We start from the raw sequence: 22,500 nt of genomic DNA on the forward strand, positions 1-22,500 counted from the left end.
AACTTGTATGGGATGGTAATATATAATGAAGTGTGAATTATAATGACGCCATTAAAACAATAGAGCTTGATTATGGGAACTAACATTGGTCTTTCTGTTGCTGATCAATTTGTTTATTTAATCAGAATTTTGTGACCTTTCTATTTTCATGTTGCAATCAAAATATTTTCCTCTAACCATACATCAAAGGAATCGATAAAATCAATCAATCAGCGCTAAAATTAACAAATAATAGTGATTGTCAGAAAGGAGCAGTCCACAATTGTTGTAAATCAATATAGGATATGTGTAGAAACGGCCGTCTTGGACAACTGTGAATCGTTATTTACTCTTTCATATATATATATATATATATATATATATATATATATATATATATATATATATTGTGTGTGTGTGTGTGTGTGTGTGTGTGTGTGTGTGTTTATGAGTATGTGTGTGTTTTTTCCAAGTTTTGTGAAATGCAATCTTGTTTCATCTTTGTCGACACATGACACTCGACACATTTTATATTCTTTTATAGGTGCCACTTTCTTATGCTAAACATGGTGTTCAATACGTATCTCATCAAAGTGTCATGAACAAGATAACTGGACAACAATCAGGGACAAGCTGACAACCATTTGCATCTAAATTCACACATTTTGAATTCAAATCGTATAAAAGAATATAAAATAATATTTGGAAACAAAATGAAACCGTGCCGTAATGTTCTGCTTAAAAGCATCCCATGTCTTTGCCATTTGAATTTCGTATTCATAAAATGGGCATTCTGGAAACCAAGGCAAATCGTAACAATTATTATTTCTGAAAGGAACAATAGGCTAAACTAAAGCTCGTTTTATCGTTGTAGATATATCTATAGCGTCGAAAGTTTTTTTTGTTTAATATCGCTAGATGGTTTATCTACGGGTATATAATATTTAATATTAAAAAAACTGTTTTTATTTTTTTAAGTTCACATCGGTGAACAAAAGCCATCGGACCAAATATCATCTACATGCACATTTACGACTTTTATAATGAAAATGTATCATGTATATATCTCCAAAAGGCACATGAAGCCTTGCTGAATATCTTTGATTTTGAGAGAAGTTTTGAGAACTTGAGACGACACTCCTCTATCAGAATCAGATACTTTCCCTATGAAGCTTTGGTATCAAATTTACTCTCTGACCATACTGAAAGAACACATGTTAAATTCTAAATCACTCAATACCTTCATAAAATCGGTAAAAAGCATTATAGACGATTGCTTTGTCAAGAGGGATGCCATTGTATTTGAAATTACTTAGGTTATCTCAAATGGCATGCCGCGTTTCACAATATACTGTCGCAGATAATAATATACTTTGAAACAGACGAGCTGGATCATACTCGTAATATACCATAACAAATAAAGATGAATCATACATATCTATTGACCAAAGCGCTGTGATATGTATCATATTTGACCACTCTGAAACACCAAATCTGATAGAGACGACAACATTGCTACAAGCCGCCACTGACTCTACTCTTCATTTTTCTGAAGGTGCAATCAGGCGAGGATAACCCCATTTCCCTAATTAGATCCACGCTTCTGACCTTTGTTGACCCTCTCATATCTGTGGAGAGAGAAAAGTCCCTCGACAGTTATTATTATGACGGCACGAGCACCAGACTCGGATTGTACAAATTATTAGTTTGCCTTGGATGAGCATGGCGGGGAACTCCTTGGTGGTTGAAAACAAAAGATAATATTTTTTTAGATTAGTGGAACATGAAAGCGATATAAATATATTATATTATCGTTATCGAAAATCTGATGTGTGGAAATTAGCAAGAATATCAATAGTTTTGTTCTATCGATAAGGATGATTTTTTAAAAAGTAATTTGGAAAAAGTGCGATGAAGCCCGAGTAGACTCGTTGCTACTGCTCTGTTTGTGATTAATATCTAGAATTATAACAGATATGCAGTAGAAGATATAAAAGAGTCGAAATAATTTTCCATTCATAGTCAACCATTTAACTAAAACATGCATGCTCTGATGATTCTATTGAAGAGAAATTCTTTGTTGAACTGAAATATGGTTCGTTATTAGTCGGAGTCTTAATTGTCATCGTAGAGGCGGGTCTGGGGTGTTAAATCCGATTGTTAATAAATAATATGGACACTAAACAGAGTCACGTGCGTGAGTATAGAGTCACGTGATCACAATGTGATTAACTCAGTGTGAAGTGGGATGTGCCAAATGGATTTGGCGCGGTAAATTGGGACATGCGCGATTCGACTCTTGGGCACGCTTCTGAACAATGGACACTCAATATGCTAATGCGGCGGTCATTTTCTTACGTCCCCGCCTACTGTTTCCGAGTGCCTTTGGTTTTAATGACATCTCTGTAGCAAGGAAATAAAAGTGGCTTGTCAACAAGCTAAATTGAACGGAAATTTGATTACACCCTCCTTTAAAATATTTATCACTTATGACGTCAAATGCACTTGCTCATTTGCCAGTTTACTTGTCCCGATCCATTAATATTATCAAATTTGTAATAAATTCTGAAAATGGGTTCATCCAATCCAATTTCATGCATAGGCACACAATTATATCTGATATCATAATTTAGAGAGTCTGAAAAGCCAATGTTGTCACTGACTGGATAAACATTGCCATTACCAAGTTGGAGATAATTGTCTGGAGCCATAATTTTGTCGTGTTTGAAAATGTAATATTTTGTCATATCTTAATTATTGAAACAATGTCCGACGAGCTCGTGTAATGTCCAGTAAGTTGGCGCCTGATTGAATTTTGATTGCTCTATGATGGCAGTACGATAAAGTCTCTCATAATAATGAATATAGACAGTAAGTGTTAAATAAGCGTTCGTATGCATATTTAACAGAAAATACGCGTGGAAATTGAAATAGACAAGTGATGATATCAGAGGTGATCATAATTAAATATGAGATAATTACATTTGAATTAAAGCGATGAAATCAGGAACTATATAAACATATTTTGATGGAGAGATTATTGCCGGGTACTTTTAAATAAATAACCTGTACGAAAGCCATAATGTAAGGCATCGAGCAAGCTGAAATTATTTTTAAAAGTGCCTGGAATAAGCATTGGGACTAAAAACGTACGACTTCTGCTATGGGCAAAATGGTATGATGATATGTTTTATTTGATTTCTATTTTTTCAAGCATAAAGCCAATAGTATAGTCAAATCGATTAAACATATTCTTTGTGTATTGGTTTAGATGATTTATTGATCGTGTAACAAGGTTGTAAAATGATTATTGACTTTACATAATCCCTATTCATGGTATGTACCATCATAAAATAGGATTCTTTCATTTTAAGATTACAACCTTAACATAAATATTTGTTCTTATTTTGCACGAATGAACAATTTGGAACTATCCATATCTGCATGAAAATAATAACTTTTGAAAACAGTTAGCTCTGAAATAATCACTAAAGCGGGAAACAGAATAGACCAAAGAAAAAAAAACATACGTCATTCTTCTTTAGAAAGAATTTGTATCCGAGCTTTCCAAGATAAAAAGTGGTTTAACATTATCGATATAATATATCATACAGAGGATTAAAATAACGTTTTACAATTATGATTAACCATAATAGAGCTGACCATATAGATGACGCTGTCAAAACAAAAGACTGTCAAAAAAATGAAACCATAATAACTCGGGTTTTCAGACCTGCAAACAGATACACGTCGATGTGGACATCATACATGAGATAGCCACATTGAGTGAAATGCCTTAACAATTCATGAACTGTATATACATACTTTGTAAGCAATACGGGGAAGTAACTTAAAACAGAGGGATTTTGCTTACAAAATTCTTCAAGACAAAGAGAATCAACCAGATCATCGACATATTAAGAAATTAAGGAACATGTAAATGTTAATGCTTTTGCTTCCCGTTGCAGTTTAAGGTAAAAAAATATGTGACCAATCATTTCAAAACGCTATTAGACCATGGTGACATTAATGCTGTATATTGAATTTTTCGTCAAAAATATGAAATTTGGGCTAAGTTTAGGTGGGTGGTTTTTTTTTTGTTTTTTATTTGTTTTTTTTTTGTTTTTTTTTTTCCCGTTTTTTTGTTTGTTTTTCTTTTCGTTGCTGTTTTGTTTTGATTTTTATCTCTAGAATATAATTTTTATATTTCAACTCATAAGTTCCACTTTGAATTCACTTCTTTGTTTCCACTTTACTCCGCATAATACTTTATTGAAAACCCAGATCACATATCCGGTTTCGTAAATCCTTCAATCAGTTCCTTAAGGGACTATAGTATCTAATGGGGACGGTCGATATTATTTTGCCTTGTGCTTCAGTCATCGGTCACATTGTAAAATATGCTCAAAATGACCTGCATAATGAAAAGTGTTTACGTTTTTCAAAATATCTTATTTCATAATAGGTCATACTATGGGTATGTTTACAACTTTTATGAGCAAAGCAACGTTTTTACATTTATTTAAAATTATCCAATCGTTGGAGCGCAAATTATCATGTGATATATGACTCGGTTGGACAAAAACGTGAATATAGATCGCCCCAATTTTGCCTACTCTCCTCCGAATCATTCCATTCCCATTCAATTGGTCATCCACCGCAAGCAGCAAGTCAGAAATGACCAGACTTGAACCCGACGAAAATGTGATTGCCAATGGGATCAGGAAGTATGAATATATAGGCACGAGGCAATCTCCTTGAAATCTACCATCCAATTGATGACAGTTGTATTGAAGATTCCGTGGGGAATTTCAGTTCAAGAGGGTTTGCCAAATTAATTGAAATGACGTAAAAGGGTCATTGATCTAAAAGCATGAGTGCTTGTATAAGTGTGTATGTACGCTTGTAAGTGTATACAGTGATACTAAGCTGCTAATAGCTGTAGACTTTAAAAAGTAATAAGCAAAAATGAATATGACAGCTTCAAATAAAGACAAAGTACCGAGCACGGAACGTTTTGGACTCAAACCTCTACTTCGCCTTATAACAAACAATCAAAACACTAATACATCACTTTAAAACAAGATAGACGGCAGATAAATATTTGGCACACCCAAAGCAAATCTAATTGATTTTAGTCTCCCCCTCTCCCCCAAGAATTAGGTTTCACAGAGTACAATTTTCCTTTCAACGGGAACACACATTTTGGTGCCCTAATTGTACCAATAATCTTATAGTATCCTTTACGTCTCATGGCTACGCTTCAATTTTCATAACAGTTAACGAGAGTAAAATAGTTATGTTATGCGTTTATGCAAAATACTCACAACAGCCCCATCCTCTTATAACACACCAACACATTGCATCATGTGTAACACAAAAATGTGTAATTTCGACGATATGCACTTATCTTATAGTTTTTTAAAATCAATGTCAATGGCGCAGGACACTAGTTGCCTCTGTCATTCGTAACAGACGCATTTTCTTTCCGAATCGAAGCACACTCAATTTAAAAATAGCTGCTATCTTGTTGACGCTATGGCGTAACCTAGTAACTAGTCTCAGACTAAATCATGAAGTCTTGCCTCAGCAAATGACCAAAACTTGGCCAAACTTAGTCCGAAGGTGCCGTGATTTTAGTCTCAGACTTGCTTAGTCAGCTCACATGAAATCCGATTCTTTCACGTCCTTGACTAAAGTAAGAGATAGTCAGAGACTAAGCGCTAGTCCGCGTTCATGAAAACGGCCCCTGGTTGGGTGATTAGTTCTCACTAATGCCCCTCATAACAAACTATAAACCCTAAGGTTGCTCATGGATTTGTGTGCAGTTACGATTGATCTCGTAGGCAGAACTCAGAACAGGTATATTTTACCCGAAAGCGCAACATCAACAACATCCTGCCTCGGGTAACTCCACCCTGATGTTTTTGTCACCAGCTGCAGCCTTTCTTAACTTTATAGACTGCCACTAAACATATTTTGACGTCATTTTTAGGTTAATGCGCCGCTTGGTGACTTGTCGCTAACAGTCTTCAAGGAAAACAAATTATGATCCCATTAGTTGAACAATATAATGAAACTCATGATTTGCTTTCTTTCTGTGGTCTGACCTAGTATTTTGATGTAATTTTTTGATCAGTGATCTATGAGTTTATGAAGGTAACGTACCAACTCGAACACTGATCACTTTCGCGTTGCTTGAAGGTCTTAAAATCTTATCCATAAAAACATAATCAGGTTTATCTACCTTTTTTTACAGGATTATCACAGTTTAAAACTAATTGTGGTTAGAAAAAGTGTGTGTGTGTGTGTGTGTGTGTGTGTGTGTGTGGTGTGTGGGTGGGGGGGGGGGGTTGGAGGAAGTGGATGAGGGAGTGAGAGAGAACTAATGCTTGTGTGTGTATGTGTTTGTTTGAGTGTGTAGGTATGTATAATATGTTTGTGTTAATATTGTTCAGATTTCTAAAAAGAGGGAGAAAAAAAAGAAAGACTAATTGATAGAGTGGGTTAGAGAAAGAAGAGCAGATAAAACTGGGGAAATATTAATAAAAAACAATCTTCAAAAATAACTTTAAAATATGGAAATATTTATAACTGCAAAATTGTAATGAATTACCATTTAAATAAATCACAGGTATTTGTTCTTTTAACCATGTGGCTTAAAGTTTACACCTTAAGATTAAGTGGGACCTCTTCTCCGTCCAATCAAAATTTTTAAAAAGAAACGAAAAGAAAAACGAATTCTTATTTCTTCTGAACATTTCCTCATCTTTGTTGACAACAACGGTTATAGAAACATCACTTAATCAGGCGACAATTCAGTCAAGCCCGCCAACCTATGCTCTTTTCGGTCATTAAAAAGAAGCCATTCACAAGACGAGACAGCATAATGGTACCTAAAAGGCTTCGATTCTTGAAGAAAAAAAACTGGCATTATCATTGCTTCAATACACAGTGGTCAGATGAACGAGGACAGTGAGTGTCCAATTAGGAGTGTCTTAGCGACCGACATTGACACAGACAGACAGACGGACAGTCAGGCAGTCATACAGACAGGCAGACAGATAGCTGACCTTAATATTCTGGTGCTAAATTTTCCATAGGGAGTCTGATTGTTCAAGTATTTCAGACTCTCAACACGGGTTCGAAAACCACGGTTCTATATTTTTTAAAGTATGTTTCTGTTTTAGAGTGATAAAAAGGTTAGCTGAATCTTTTCATAAATCGTCACGTGGAAATCATTCTGCAGTGGGTCGTTAAGAGGACAATAATAATAATAATAATAATAATAATAATAATAATAATAATAATAATAATAATAATAATAATAATAATAATAATAATAATAATAATAATAATAATAATAATAATAATAATAATAATAGTTAATTTTTCCCATGTGGATAGATCGCTATATATTACAAAATACTATTTGTCAGATCAAACATCTCTATCTATGTATTTATATAAGAAAAAGATTATAATATATATATAAATAGCAGCAGGAAAGCTATATATATTGATTCACATTTTTATTACAGGTACTCTTGTCAAAGAATACACATTAGTCTAAGTGTATGACAATCAAATATAATGAGAAAGATTTGTCCATTTCAAAACTTGAATTGTACTTTTAATGATTGACCCATTTTCTGCAAAATCTTAGCCTACATTATGCAGGATAATATGAAAAATAGATCCTTTTCAGCAATGTTTATGAACAAAGATAATTGTTACTTTCACATGACGGTTATGACGTTGAAAAGAAAAATAAGAAGACACAATAATGTACCTTAGTTGTAAACGAAATTATCATAATGGTGACGCTTTCTTTTAAAAGACCCTTCCGGAGAGACTGCACGGAACAGATTGGACTGACAAGTCTTAAATATAAAGAAACTAAAAGAGGCGTCATTCATTTGTATAAATTGTTCTATTTCAACGTTGACTTGGACAACTCTGTTTTTTTTTCTTCAATTCCAATAAAGAGACCCACAGAAGAAACAATAATAGGCAAAATAAATGATAAAATAAAATAATAAATGATTAATAAATTTATTGATAAAAAAAAATAGACAAGAGAAGAAATTCTAACATATCATTAATAATATCATAAAAATATATATCTAAAGTTGAATATTCCATGGCATTGCAAGAAACTGAGTAAGAGGCATTCTTAGAAAAGATATAAGTATCTACATATCGACGAATTAAATGTAATATTATGTCATCGGGACAAACATAATCGCATCCAGACAAAAAAAAAAAAACAACACACACACACGCACACACACACACACACACACACACAAATCGAAATGGTTGAATTGGGGCTTGACAAGACCAGGTTACAGTCCAAAACTTGGGCACTTCTCCCGTTGACTAAAATGACTGAATTTCCAATATTATGACGATGACGATTAAGGATATTCAAAGTAGACATTCAGAGCTATCAGGCCTATGAAGCAGGATATTTTTCCTGTTACTACAGAGGGAAACGGAGTGTAGCAATTGTTTGCTGCCCTTTGGATAGGATGCTAGTCTATGACAAACTATTTTCCACAAGATCAACAGGCCCGGCTACCCAATCATGTCTGGGTCGACAGGAGGGTCAGAGAATAAATCTTGACTTCGCCTTGGATCGAGCTCGCTCCATTTGCGTGTAAAGCAAGTGCTCTACCGAATGAGCTATCGGGAACCCCAACGGTATTGAACAGTCAGTTTTACCCCTAAATATGGTATGACATGATATTATTGAAGGGACCGAGGAACCATAAGAAAAACCTTAATGTCTACATAAGAGATTCAAAGTCACGACTGTTTTGGCGAGTGGCATGCCTCATCGCCATCGGCTAGGGTTTCTAACGCCCCTTGCATATAAACATAAATAATAAAAACATGTCCAGCCTTCAATCATTGGAATATCCAAACAGACGGTCAATGCCTCCCTTCTTACTCCGGGGCAACTAATCAAGGGGGCGTTTATTTGTATTTGTTGACAAGAGGATTTCCCGGTGGAGGGGATCCTATAAGAAATCCGGATATCGGATTGGCATCGCCTTCATTCATTACTGGAATAGGGCGACATGACAGTATTGAGACAGATCCCTCTGCTATGTAAACAATATCAATATGTCCCTAAGAATTGCGCATAATACATAGAGTGAGAATCTAATAAAAGCATATTATTTTTCCTGTAAGGCGACTCAGAAGGTATGTTTGTGTATTTATCTATGTGTATGAATTGGTTTGTGTGTATGGTTTGTGTGTATGTAGATAAATATATAGATTGATAGACAGATAGATAAATTGATATAAATAGATAGTAGATAGATAGATAAATAAATAGACAGTAAAGAGAAAGATAGATGGTTATATAGATAGATAGATAGATAGATAGATAGATATATAGATAGATAGATAGATAGATAGATAGATAGATAGATAGATAGATAGATAGATAGATAGATAGATAGATAGATAGATAAATGGATGGATGGATGGATGGATGGATAGATAGATAGATAGATAGTAGAGAGAGAAAGAGAGAGAGAGAGAGAGAGAGAGAGAGAGAGAGAGAGATACATACGTACATACATATATACACAGAAAAGGAGAATGAGAGAGAGAAAGGGGGGGGGGGGGGGGGGGGGGGGGGGGGGGGGGAACTCGGCACGTGCATTTCACACTCCTCTTTCGTCACGTTTAAACGCCTTTATCCCCACACATTTTTTTAGATTACTAAATTGAATTCTAAATCAAACGTTCATATTATGAAAGAGACAGAATATCCTTTGTTAGCAGTATTCATGAAAATTAAACTGTCATTATTTGGTAATGAAAACTGAAAATTAACTTCTGACTTTTTTTAGGGAATACCAGATGGCCTTTAATGGATATCGCAAATTAAGATTGCAGCTTGTTCAAAAGGGTGGAAAAGGTCTAAGTCTGATGAAGAAATATGCTAGTAGAACATTATCATATTCAGGCATAGATTGTTGTTAATTATGTTGTTGTCGTCTTGCCACAATTATAGGAAACAACGGGAAACAAAATTAACAAACCCCTAAAGGGGTGTATAAACTTTGTAATGTGTTCACAGAAATCTCACGACCCTTTAACACTGAATTACACAGTTATTCACACTCATGCCATAATTTTATAAACTAAGAGCGTTTAACTTTGGATAGAAACTTTCCATTGCAATTAAAGCCATTACAACATTTTCTTTTTAAAAGACAAGAATAATTTGAAATGTTACATTTAAAAAACAAACTGGATTTAAACTAAAACGAATCATGTTGAAGGCGAATTGTGTGTAGTAAACAATGGTCCCATGGATGTGTTCAATTACATCCATCGGTGAGGCCCATCGGGTTCGATTTGTCTAGCGATTCCACTGTCTCTAAACGTCTCTCGATATCTCTCGTCCTGACGTTGAGATCTGGTACGTGACCTCTCTAATGCAAACTGACCCTGGGTCAATGGGAAGGAAGCGGGTGGAATCCGGCAGAAGGCCAGGGATGATAAAGGGATGATAAAATAGGATTGATGAATCGATGGGGACAGAGAGATAGAGGTGTGGAGAGATGAATACATGGAAAGATTTGACTAAATTTGATGAGGTGTTGTCAAGACCGCTAGAATTTATTACACGCAAAGATTGCATTCAATTGACAATGAAGCCATTACTATGCATTTCAAGGGTCCTCAGGACACGCAAATGTGTATCAGTGTTTTGCATCTGGCACAATGTGATCACTGCTATAACTAATTTAAATAAAATACAGACAATTGTCAAGGAAAACTAAGATGTCAATTCCAATTCACTTTATATTTGTTTACCCTGTGACGACTTTTGGGTATTCTTCATAGTTTCACGCATGAATGAAACCTATTTTGACGTTGGTTTTTAGGTGTGTTATTGCTTTAAAAGCTGATCAGTATTTTGAATCTCCGTTTCTCTAGCAAGTTGGCAGCAATTTCATTATATAAAAGAGCAATCGTCAAACATTATAGTTTTTGGTAGTTAACTTACTGTCTTTTCCATTTCTATGATCTCTCGTTTAAACGTTCCATTCAAGTTCCATTTCAAGGGTATTTGACTCTCTCTCTCCCCCCCCCCCCCCCCTCTCTCTCTCTCTCTCTCTCTCTCTCTCTCTCTCTCTCTCTCTCTCTCTCTCTCTCAAAGTGTTTTCAAAATCTGCTTTTTACAGTGTATGAATCTCTCATTCATGATAGACCCCATTTATTCTTGGTGAAAAGTTGGTTTGCTTTTGTTTTATATCACACCACAATCACAATTTTATATAGATCAGAAAACTTAAAATTTAAATATTGATCTATTAAGATGATTCAGAAACTTCTGGGTTTTTAAACTATTTTGGAAATAGATCATCATGTTCTATCGATATATGAAGTTAAAGTTTTTTAAAAACTTAAACGGAATGTTATATCTTTGTTGTTTGGCATATTAAAAGCTCTCAGAGTACACGATAAGGAAGACTGCCTAAATGAATATAGACAAATAAAATTAAAAGTTATTTTAAAAATGTATCAATGTATCAGGGAGGGAAATGGTGAACAGTTTTAAAACATAATGTAAACTGATATAAAATATACCAGTTCTGTACGCGCCTAGGTTGAAGACCTAATGAATTACTCTATACAATAAGGCAAACTGTTTCTTTGTTGATAATAAGGGACCTAATTGGAGGGCAGTGTTTATTGGATTTCGTTTAGCGGTTGCCTTTTTGTGGGAAATAACATCGATTTCACCAAGGAGCCGATCACTAGGTTCGCTGATTACGTCCTGTTCGGTAACTTGTATTTGTGATACGATTCTATTTTGGTAAAGACAGTTTGACTATTTCAAACCTTTTGTAATCTATACGGTACCTAACACAATTTTTAAATATGGGTCAAACGCAGAATTTTAATGCTGCGTTAGTTTATTTCAGTTTCTATAAGCTGGCGTCTAAAAGACGAAAAAAAAATCATTGCTTATTTTCCTCTAATAAGATGACAGACAATTTTTTTGGTGTGCAAACGTTTGTTCTCGCGACAAAACGGCCTAGTTAAACTTATATAAATTCTAAATAAACTGATTTAGAATCCAATCCCAGAGGAAAGTAACATATTTTGACACGGCTAATATTTTAAAGTATTTTCCCCCTGGCTATGTAGTCCATTTCCGGTTATTTTATCATTCAATTCTATTACTTTAGTCACATTTTACAGTACCCATTTTTATAATGAGTGCCAATTTTCTTATTTTGATTTTCGCTATCATTTGCATTATGAAAGCTGTCAGTCCATATTCGTTTCATGGTTTCACGCGTGTGAGTTTGAGCCGTTAATCAATTTAAAAATGAATCACAAATTTGGAAATTTGAATAAAATTGTTGCAAAATATAGGTTGTAACAGTATAGTCATTCTAAACACCATCATTTGATTCGATATCCAGCCGATGTTTGAATTAATTTTAATATTCATCCGAAGTTCTGTCTGTGGTAGTATAGTCTTCTGCTTGTATAAGGAAGAAAGTTAAAAGCTACCTACTAACCATTTTAAAAACATAATCTTTTCACAACATTGGCTTTCCAAATAGCTATTCTATTGACCGTATTTTGTGTGGTTCTTAGATTCTTGAAAAAGTTGCCAAGATTAGAACCAAATATGCCAAAGATGCAACCCATATTCTTGTTGTTTATTTTTTGTTCAGAGACGTCAGTGATTTGTTGTGAAACTCGATTATACTGTTTTTAAAAACAGGTATGAACCAATCGATCTCTAAAATATAGACACGTGAGGAAAAGTTTCATGTGTTCGTTTAATGAATATTATGTATTAATAGTTTTAGCGGCGTTGATTTGTTCTAAAAAGCTTTACGTTAAGTAAATAACAAATAGATGAAACAAACTTGATTTTATACCAGTTTTTAAATGTATTATTTGTCTCGCGTGAAATCCGAGAGGATACTTATCAGTAATACTATGGTACGACTGAGGAAGAACTTTTGTCGAAAAATTCACCTAATGTGAATTCAATATATTTATATCCTTTCAAGTGTTTTATTTATTTATTTACTCATTTGTTTATAATACATTTATATATCTATATTGAATTCAATTCCAGTATACCTTGTTTATTAGTATTATTTTCGCACTTTTCTAAGCATCAAGCAATGCACCCCACACATCTCTTCTTTGCCATAGGAAACTTATTCATCTGCTGTCTTACACTTCGAAATATAGACGTATTATCCCCGACTGGTCAAATATTTTATAACCCAAGACTCGAACGAGGAAGTCTTTTGTTTGAGCCATTCACGAAAAGAGGGGCCTCTCGTATAACTTCTTGATATATAAAATTAACGTTTTTCTGGCCAAAATAAGAAAATTGTATTTTGTCGGTGTAAGACAGTTTTCATGGTCAACGTGTGGTTAACACTTTGAGAAATGTGACAAATGCGTGATTACATCTGTAACAGAGTAAATTTCGATAGATAGACGTGTGGGTGGATATGTGATGAAGGGTAATTGGATTCAGTAGTCTGATGTCACGCCGCCCGGCAACGGCGGCCATCTTGGTTCTAAACAAAGAAAATCATTACTTTTTATTCTTCATGCTAACTAGAACTTTTCATATGCCTTGTGATCAGATTGTGTAAAAGTCAAAACATGATCAAATTTATGGGGTTTTATTCCTCTGGATACGCTTTTATGCTCGCCGGAGAAATATTTCATACGGACGTCCGCCATTGTTCGGATAGTTTAGAGCCAGTGTTACTAAGTTACCATGTGTCATTAGGAAGGAAGTGACGTTACGACTGTTGAAGAGTATTGGGTGGGATAGGTGAGTAGTATTCGTCACGATTTTTGATGCTTGTCATCACGCACAAAAATTTGTTTATGTTAAATAATATCTAATTTAATGGCCATTGCCATAATACATTACATTCAAATTATTGGCATTATCATCATCATCATCACCATCATCATCATCATCAACATCATAATTATCATTATAACAGATTCAATTCAAAACAAAACAGTGAACTGATATTACTTGCATTGGAATCTCTCAGAGCGAATACATACCTGACTAGAATTGAATATATACTTGTTTAAATTATGAACCGGGATGGGTTTGGTAGTTTTTAATTCTTTTTTTTCTCTCAAAAGCTTACATATGTGACGAAGAAGATATGATCGACGACAATATTTAAAACGATAGATCATCATTCAGAGTCATGGGTCATTTGAAGATAGAGTGTTATTCAATTTCAAATGTATGAAAGTGTTAAATCTAATTATCTAGTGTAAATCGTTTTTTTTTTCTCTGGATAGTTAAGTGGCAAAATACAAATTAATTTTAGAAATTTGAATTGGATTTGGAGATTAAATAGTGGACTGGAAAGGCGTTGAGTGCAGATGTAAAAAACTCTCTTCATCTCTGACTTGAACCCAAGTGATTTACACCTCGGCTCAGTTTTCTACCAGAATGCCACCGTGTTTCTGTGCTTTAACAAGTTAGGTTCTCATTACTTCAAACACAGATATAAGAAATTCATTCACAACTTCTTATAAACTGTTTCTACACTGTCCAATACTCACCTGTCTATCCCCAAGATTCTTCACAGAACAAGGGAGAATAGCCATATTGGATTGTGAGACCTCGATCTTTCGTCGAGTATCTACAAAGTACGGGCTGCCCTCTTCCCTCTCTGTAGTCGACGTCACAATACCTGTAGCAATGATGGACAACAAGAAAAAGATGTGAAAATATTGAAGGCTTGTAAGGAAATTTATAGAGTATCAAAATGTAGATCATTCGACTGGCACTGGAATAGATGTATTTTAACTGGAATATTTGTGTCTGACACATTTAACAGACAATTAAAGATTCAGTTCAAAGCTTATTCAAACATCAATGTCTATAACATAGACTATGCGTAATCTTCTGAAGGGAACGAGTAATTGTACAAATGAATTTGATTTTACAGAATCCGAAGGGTCTAAATGGCATAGAGTATAATGTCATAATGGATGTGTGATAAACAGTTCACTACAGTACTGAGGGATATACGATAAAAATTTTGATTAGGTAGAATTAGTCGTGTTAAAAATTGATATGGACTTTTTCAACCTTTTGAAATTGAGCCTGTGAGCACGTTCCCCAACCGATATGGCATAGTCTATTGCAGGTCTTACATATCCAAGATATAATTTGATATAATATGTGGGATTTTATAAAGCATTTCTTGCAAAGTGAGTATCTTCATTTAATTTGACATCAGAGTGACGTCAATCAAACAAAAGAACAAGACCTCTGGTATGAATTGAAGTCATAATTAACAATCACCTGAGTAGGTTCCAATGCTCTAAAGTACAATATGACCAATTTAATTGGTTGGACAATATTTAAATAAAACGAAAGGTTATAGAACAGCATGTTAGCCTGTTTGAGGAAATTCTGACTCTATAAACTAAATTATTGATATTTTAAAAATTTAAAACAGCCTTAAGTGTGTTTTGGAAGGCTTCACGAGTATTCTTTATTTAATAGACTCAAATTTAATTAAAGAAAGATATAGCTGTGTTTGTGTCATCTATACGGAAAATCAGACTGTTTTCTGCTATAAAAATTGACAGTTTTTAAAAACATGTTAGTCTATCGAAAAACAAAAATCACTTGATCTACGCTTCATTGATTATTCCAAAGCCTTCGATTCAGTACAGCACGATACGCTATTCAAAATCTTAGAAAAGATCAGTATAGACAGTAAAGACCTTCGACTTGTGAAAAACTTATATTGGAATCAAACAGCGTGTGTCAAACTGGATAATGAAACATCGGACTTCTTTAACATCGAGAAGGGAGTAAGATAAGGTTGCGTCTTATCATCGGACCTTTTTAACATATATAGTGAAATAATATTCAAAAAAATTGAAGATATGAAAGGCGTAGTCGTTGGAGGGCAGAATATGAATAGCATAAGATACGCAGACGATGGTACTCTGATGGCCTACTCTCCAGAACACGTGCAGAAAATTTTAGAAGTGAAGAGATGGGCCTGAAACTAAATATTAAGAAAACCGAATGCATGGGGGTCTCAAAGAATGACAACAACACGACCGTCCACTTGTCAAGCAAAGGAGAGACCATCAAACAAGTAAAGAAATTTAAATATTTAGTCACTATCATCACCCATGACGCACGTGACATAGAGGATATAAAACAAAGAATAACAATAGCAAAAAACGTGTTCCATAAAATGCGACCAGTTGTGTCAAACAACAACCTAAACTTGAAGACCAGAATGAAAGTAGTAGAAACATATGTTATAAGAACCCTTTTATACGGTTGTGAAACGTGGACGCTTGACAAAGAATGTACGAGGAGGTTAGAGGCATTTGAGATGTGGGTGTATAGAAGAATGTTGAGGGTATCATGGACAGACAGGTGTACGAACGAGGAAGTGTTGGAGAAGGTGAGAAAGGGAAGAATACTGATCGATAACATCAGAAAGAGGCAGTTACGGTTTCTGGGACATGTGTGAAGAAGAGACGGAATAGAAAAGTTGGTAACATCTGAGATGATCGAAGGAAAGAGAGCTAGAGGTGAGACAAAGAATGACTTATCTAAATAACCTAAGAATCCCCAAATGTGACTTAAAAAGCAACACGGATTTCATACGCACCGCAGAGGATCGTGATTCGCACAAGCCACGATGGATGATGAGTATCTAATGCAAGAAGTTGAGATTCTTGCTGTTTAGGTCGAGTTGTTTACAATGACCATAATAATTTTCAAATCAATGTTCTTTTTTTTTCAATGTGAATGACTGTGTAGAGAGAAAAGTGCCACTCCAATAGGAGAATACATGCATTGCCATGATTAGTTTTATATCGGAGATGTACTAGGTTCATTATTATTAAATGACAGGAAACTTTTTTTCATCTTGGCCAGAAAACATAATGCGTCAAATATCAATCGAGTAAAAAAAAAACCAAAAAAACCTTTATTGTCAAATAGTCTGGACACCAGAAAACGGTTTCTTTGTATCAATTAAACATACATATTCACTGAAACCATCTCCATTTTCCAACTAGCTGACAAAAGGTCGACAAACGAAATGTTTATTGATTTTTATTGTTAAAATTCCCCTATCGTGAGCTCAAGTACAGGAAAACAATTTAGACATTTTCATATTTAAAGAAACTAGAAGCAGATATTTCATATGAAATACACGAAATGGACTGCTTCTATGAGTGACATTGTTTGAAGTCAGGTTTTGCAAGGCAAAACATTATAAAGCAGAGGAACGACATTCAATATCAAATCGCAAAATACTCTTAATTGGAAGAGAATTATAATCCTGTATCAAGAATTATACGTTTATCACTCCAGTCAAATTGATAAAATTAATGGACGTCACGCAGAGTTTAATACTGCAACAATGGAGGTACATGTGAGACAGAAGTCGGGGAAACATATAATCTTTCTTCCTGAACACATTCCGTAGAAATCGATCTCAAAGCCCTTTTCCTACTGTTTTGACAACCAATCAAAATGAGGTATGTTTTCCTAGCAATATTTTCATTGGTTTGTTATGAGCGAAGGTATATAACAAAGCGTCACTGCTCATCTCCTCATATTCCAGCTGTATGCGTACTCTTATCAGATTTCCAACATAAATAGGCTTCTGTAAGGATTAAATAGCTGCTTCAATGACACATTTAAGAAGCAGATGGTACATTGAAAAAATGATAATGACACGGTCTTCCTTTATAAATGTATTTCGGTGCGAATTGTTTATGTTTGTTTAATCTAAATGGGCAAAATATTTTTAAAAGATTCTATAATGAACCCGTTCAAAAAGTGTTTTAAAATCCTTTCCTTCAAAGCAGGGAAATATTTAAAGCGCTGAATATATCAAATAAAGCATTCGCCTTTGATGTGGCGACCGAATATCTAGAAAGTATTTTATTTCATGGAGCTAGTAATTCCCTCATCAAAGACAGACCATCACGACACCTGTTAAACACCTGGTTACAACATGGCTAAAAGGTCAAACAATGAGGCGGTCTCACACAAAGGCCTTTTTCACTTGTATAAACAAATCAAATAATCTCAAACATTGCATCTATCAAGTTATCTAAAACGAATTTCTGATCATTCTGTTTAAATTAATGGGCATAATCTAGAAGCATTATATAAAATTGATTGAAAAGGTGACAAGCAACATTTTGGTTTGGTGATGCGAGTTAGGCGGAGGCGCATTTCTAAAATGGAAATGCTGGCAAGAACCTATTGCTTTAATCTAATCTCAATACTAGACCAATTCGATAGCATAGTGCTAGAAATTAGAGAGTTGAAGTACATTGGTATATTCTTGGTTCTGTGCATTTGCAAGTTTGATCTCTGGCGAATATTTATCTGTAGAAGGAACGAAATTGACATCACTCTGCTCTTTATTATTGCTTTTAGCCAACCACTTTTATCAATCAGACTATAAACGTTCAAGGTTGCACATAGTTGTGTGTGTTGGTACGATATGTCTGACTGACAGATGTTATGAGTGATTTGCCTAAACGCACAACATTAATAAGAGTTAAAGAGCTTATAGTGCTACTCCTGTAGGCAACTTTCAATTTATTTGAAGTGCAAAGAATCAAGAGTTGCCTTGATATAGTATTTTTAAAATTAAAAATATAATAAAGTTAGTCATATATTAAAACAAAAGATACCAGATATCACTTTTTGTCAGAATTCTAAAAGTTCAACTCGAAAAACTACAAAATCCGTTTCCTCATAGAAGTGCTCTAGTTTAAATGTTTACAGTTTACTTCGCTCTACTCCCGCCACCCCCGTCCTCTCCAAAATGATAGATCCCATGAAATATTTATGAACACACGTCACAAAACGTTATCCATTTGTTTGAGATACGCAGTATTATAAAACAAGCTGTTAAAAACGAAAATAGTTAAATTGTAGATACACCAATTTATGTTAAGAACAACAAAGGGAGAGAATACCGTTGAATTATAGAGTCACGTGAAACAAGATTAAAGAGACCTGACATAAAAATGGTAGCTAGCTCGGAACTGTTTCAAGCCTAGAATTATGCGTGATAAAAGATGTAGTCCTCTAGCCGCCCTGGCATTCATTAGCTCTTCTCATTTTGAAAACCAAATTTATGCCCAACCCCGTAGAGTTTAACGCCCCCTCTGACTTAAGATCCGTTGCTACCGTGATGTGTGTTTTATTTCAAATTACATTGTTCCTACAATTTATGGAGACTCTCTTCGTGCATTGTCACCCTTTATCATGTCAGAACGTTGCAATACATTGTTTATTGTGAAAGGAGTGACTGAACAGCACTTAGATTTCCAGGGCGAACATGAAACGTTCTTTTATCTCAATACAATTTGCTTTGTCCTAACACCTACCTTAGCAGTTTTGCTTCAAGTTCTTGATGAAAATAATAATAAGAAAGTTAATGTCCTTTACAACATAACCTAATTTGACTTGACTTGATTTGATCTCTATGCCCGTTTTTTCGTGATGTTTCGTATTCCACCGTTTTAACGCTTTTGTTATTAAATGAAAACTGTTTTTTTTTAACTTGAACCGTTCGTTGTAACGTAGTTTGCCTTTGTTTTTGTTTTGAATAAGCTGTATTCATTTTAATCCAAGGCGTTTGGGCATGTAGGCTGCAATTATATGCCATATCATTGATACAAATTTCATTTTAAAACCAATAAATGATTATATGAATCTGATCAGACAGCTGGGATATTTTTATTATTTTATACCTCTATATGAACATTTTATAAAATCAATATGGCAATTTCTGAAAATATACACGACATGCACTTATTTATAATTTTTATAACCATACGCAATTAAGGACTTGTTTCAAGTCTTGTAATGGAGAATATTTAGTGTTTGGTTTGAAAATGATTCCATAACAACGAGATAATTACGATTTGTGTTATCAGATTTCTAAATAGATACATGTAGAACAGGGCAGAGAAGTCTTGACGTCACAGCTTCCTCTTTTCTGGTTCACATCTCATTGGATGTGTGTAACCAGTCCTTCGGACATGCATATAGTGTCGGGAACGCTGGTAACAACACCTAGAGGATGGGGCCCGATAATCGCAGCAATTCAGCCCCCGATGTCCGACGGGAAACGATTACAAACAACTGGCTTAATAAGATCAAAGTGAGAGGGAATGGGGATACCCCTCTCAAGCGCATAATGGACGGTGCCCCTATTTCGAGCTGAAATAAGTCTCGCAACCCTTGTACATAGCTTCCCTGACATCGGACAGAGCTGCATATACGAGATGAAAGTCGGTTTGGTCGAATTCAATCCCCCAAAGGGACGGGGACATCGACTCCTCGAAACTGAGGGAGAAATTGCCAGGTTTTTCCAACAGTAAGAGCAGCCATTGGGTGGCAGCAGTGACATAGGTAGACTCTGGGTGGCATCTAATCGGTCGAGAACCTGCCTTACGGCACGCTAACTTCATGCCACCTGTCCAACATGTACCCGTTGTTGTCAAGAGCCCGAAACCGCAGAGCATCTAGTTGAACGATGCGTTGTGACGAAGATTCAGGGCGGGTTCGCGCGTAGCCATCGTTAACGTATAGCCTGACACTGACCAAAAAATGACGTCAAAATGCCAGTCTTTGGCCAAAAAATAAAACAAATCGTGAGTTGTATTCAATAGCTCAACCAATGGGACCACTTATTTCCATAAGCACTACTAACGACAACTCACTAAGTAGTGCAAAAACCAAATAATGACGTCAAAATGCCAGTATTTTTGAGTTCCAGTGTCAGGCTATAACTTAACGATGGCTACGGTTCACGACGGTACAAGATTGTGGTGATGAGTTTGCGTCTTGGATAGATCGTCATACGATAGCAGTATGAGAACAATTAGAAGCTGCTGCTGGACAATGTATAAACAATTTAAAGGTTACTCAGATTCTTATGATTACGGGCGTAAAAGATCAAGAATGGATGAACTTTATTGATGATCATCATTTATTTAGACAAAAAAATATTATGTCGTCATTTTGAAACTAGAAGATTAGTTACAGATTGTATATATCCAGTCCTCCGGAAACTGACTTTACACTTTACACAGATTGAAACCAGTATTTTGACATCACACGTTTGGTTATAATGACACAGTTTTAAGGAAGCTTAGAAGAGCTGATCATTCACCGCTAGTTGAAGAGGGCAGTAAACAAGCAAAAAGAGCCGCAAAAAACCCGGCTTGAGTTGGAGAAAGGTATTCGGTATTCTCTCCATTAAGCTAAAGAGCCCGTAAATGTCAAAGGTTAGAGCTATACAAATCAAAGACTCTTTGATTTAAGACATTTTTAAAAGACGCAATTGAAGCATACAAATCACTATCATCATATCACAAAAAGGCGTTATCAGAACTTATTGAAGACCAAACAATTAAGGGAACAACATTATTTGACATACAAACACACATACACACAAACACACACACACACACACACACACGCACACACACACACACTCATACACATACATATACGCATAAAAGAATACACCGACAGAACGCATTTTAAAAATATTTTGGACAAAAAATCTCTCCTCAATCTCAGTTAATTAAATAGCCCACAACTTGTCAAATTTTCTTAACCCCGACTTTTCTTTATTAAAATTAAACCGGTTGATGAAAATGGCCGATAATCTGCGATCCACTGCCTCAGAGCCTTATCATAACGTAATGGACTAAGCCACAAGAAACTTTTAGTGGAGAATGGATATACAGTTCTTACACCCTTGCTTTTTGGAATTCCGACGTGCTCCCAACCGTTGACATCACAATTTTTTATTGAAAACACGGTATCATTACGCGTTACTTTTTAGGGAGAGGGGTGAATTAATACAAATTATTACATCACGGAAAGCTCAAAGTTCGTGTTTCTCATCATTTCAATTCTTTAGGAGTCATGACGACATAAAACCGTTTTAAGACAGTGGGTTACATTACTTAGTCAACATTTTAAACACGGGTTTTAATTATTTTATTTAAGTTGTTGTCAGTTAAATCAAGATACAATTATATGGATAAAACCTAAAAAGGCATTTTTTCATTGTACAGCATCATAAAAGAATCTTAGAGAGTAAAATGAAATTAAAAAAGATAGGACTCCCTTTACCGTTCGTTTAGCCTACGGTTAAATCTTATTTTATTGTCCTCAAAACCCGGTACAATTAGTTTTATAAAAGACTTGTAGATTCTTCTCGTCTTCATAAATGAGGAGACTTATAAAGAGGGCTCGCACTAAAGAGAAAGAGAAAAGGACAGGTGATTTTAATGAACACCCAGTGGAAGTTGACTATACAAACGCGATAAGAAAGATGGAAGATCAGTATTGAGCTGAGATAGAATGTCGTTGTCTTGTGAAGAAAGCATTCATTTTGTAAAACTGTACAATCACTAATGTACCAAGGC

The 22,500-nt window shown here is 35.0% G+C and overlaps 1 protein-coding gene across 2 annotated transcripts in view; it reads right to left on the minus strand.

Annotated features, from left to right (window-relative positions):
* The window catches only part of LOC144963683 (uncharacterized), a 130,865-nt gene that overhangs the window by 45,934 nt on the left and 62,431 nt on the right, over window positions 1–22,500 (minus strand). For both annotated transcript variants that reach the window (XM_078897638.1, XM_078897637.1), the window contains exon 3: window positions 14,599–14,729. In XM_078897638.1, coding sequence (XP_078753764.1) covers window positions 14,599–14,729 — 131 coding nt within the window. The remainder of the gene's footprint in view (window positions 1–14,598; window positions 14,730–22,500) is intronic.

This window comes from Berghia stephanieae, chromosome 2, assembly GCF_034508935.2.
Source record: "Berghia stephanieae isolate SIO BIC M18660-M18661 chromosome 2, UCSD_Bste_1.3, whole genome shotgun sequence".
Classification (NCBI taxonomy): Eukaryota; Metazoa; Mollusca; class Gastropoda; order Nudibranchia; family Aeolidiidae; genus Berghia; species Berghia stephanieae.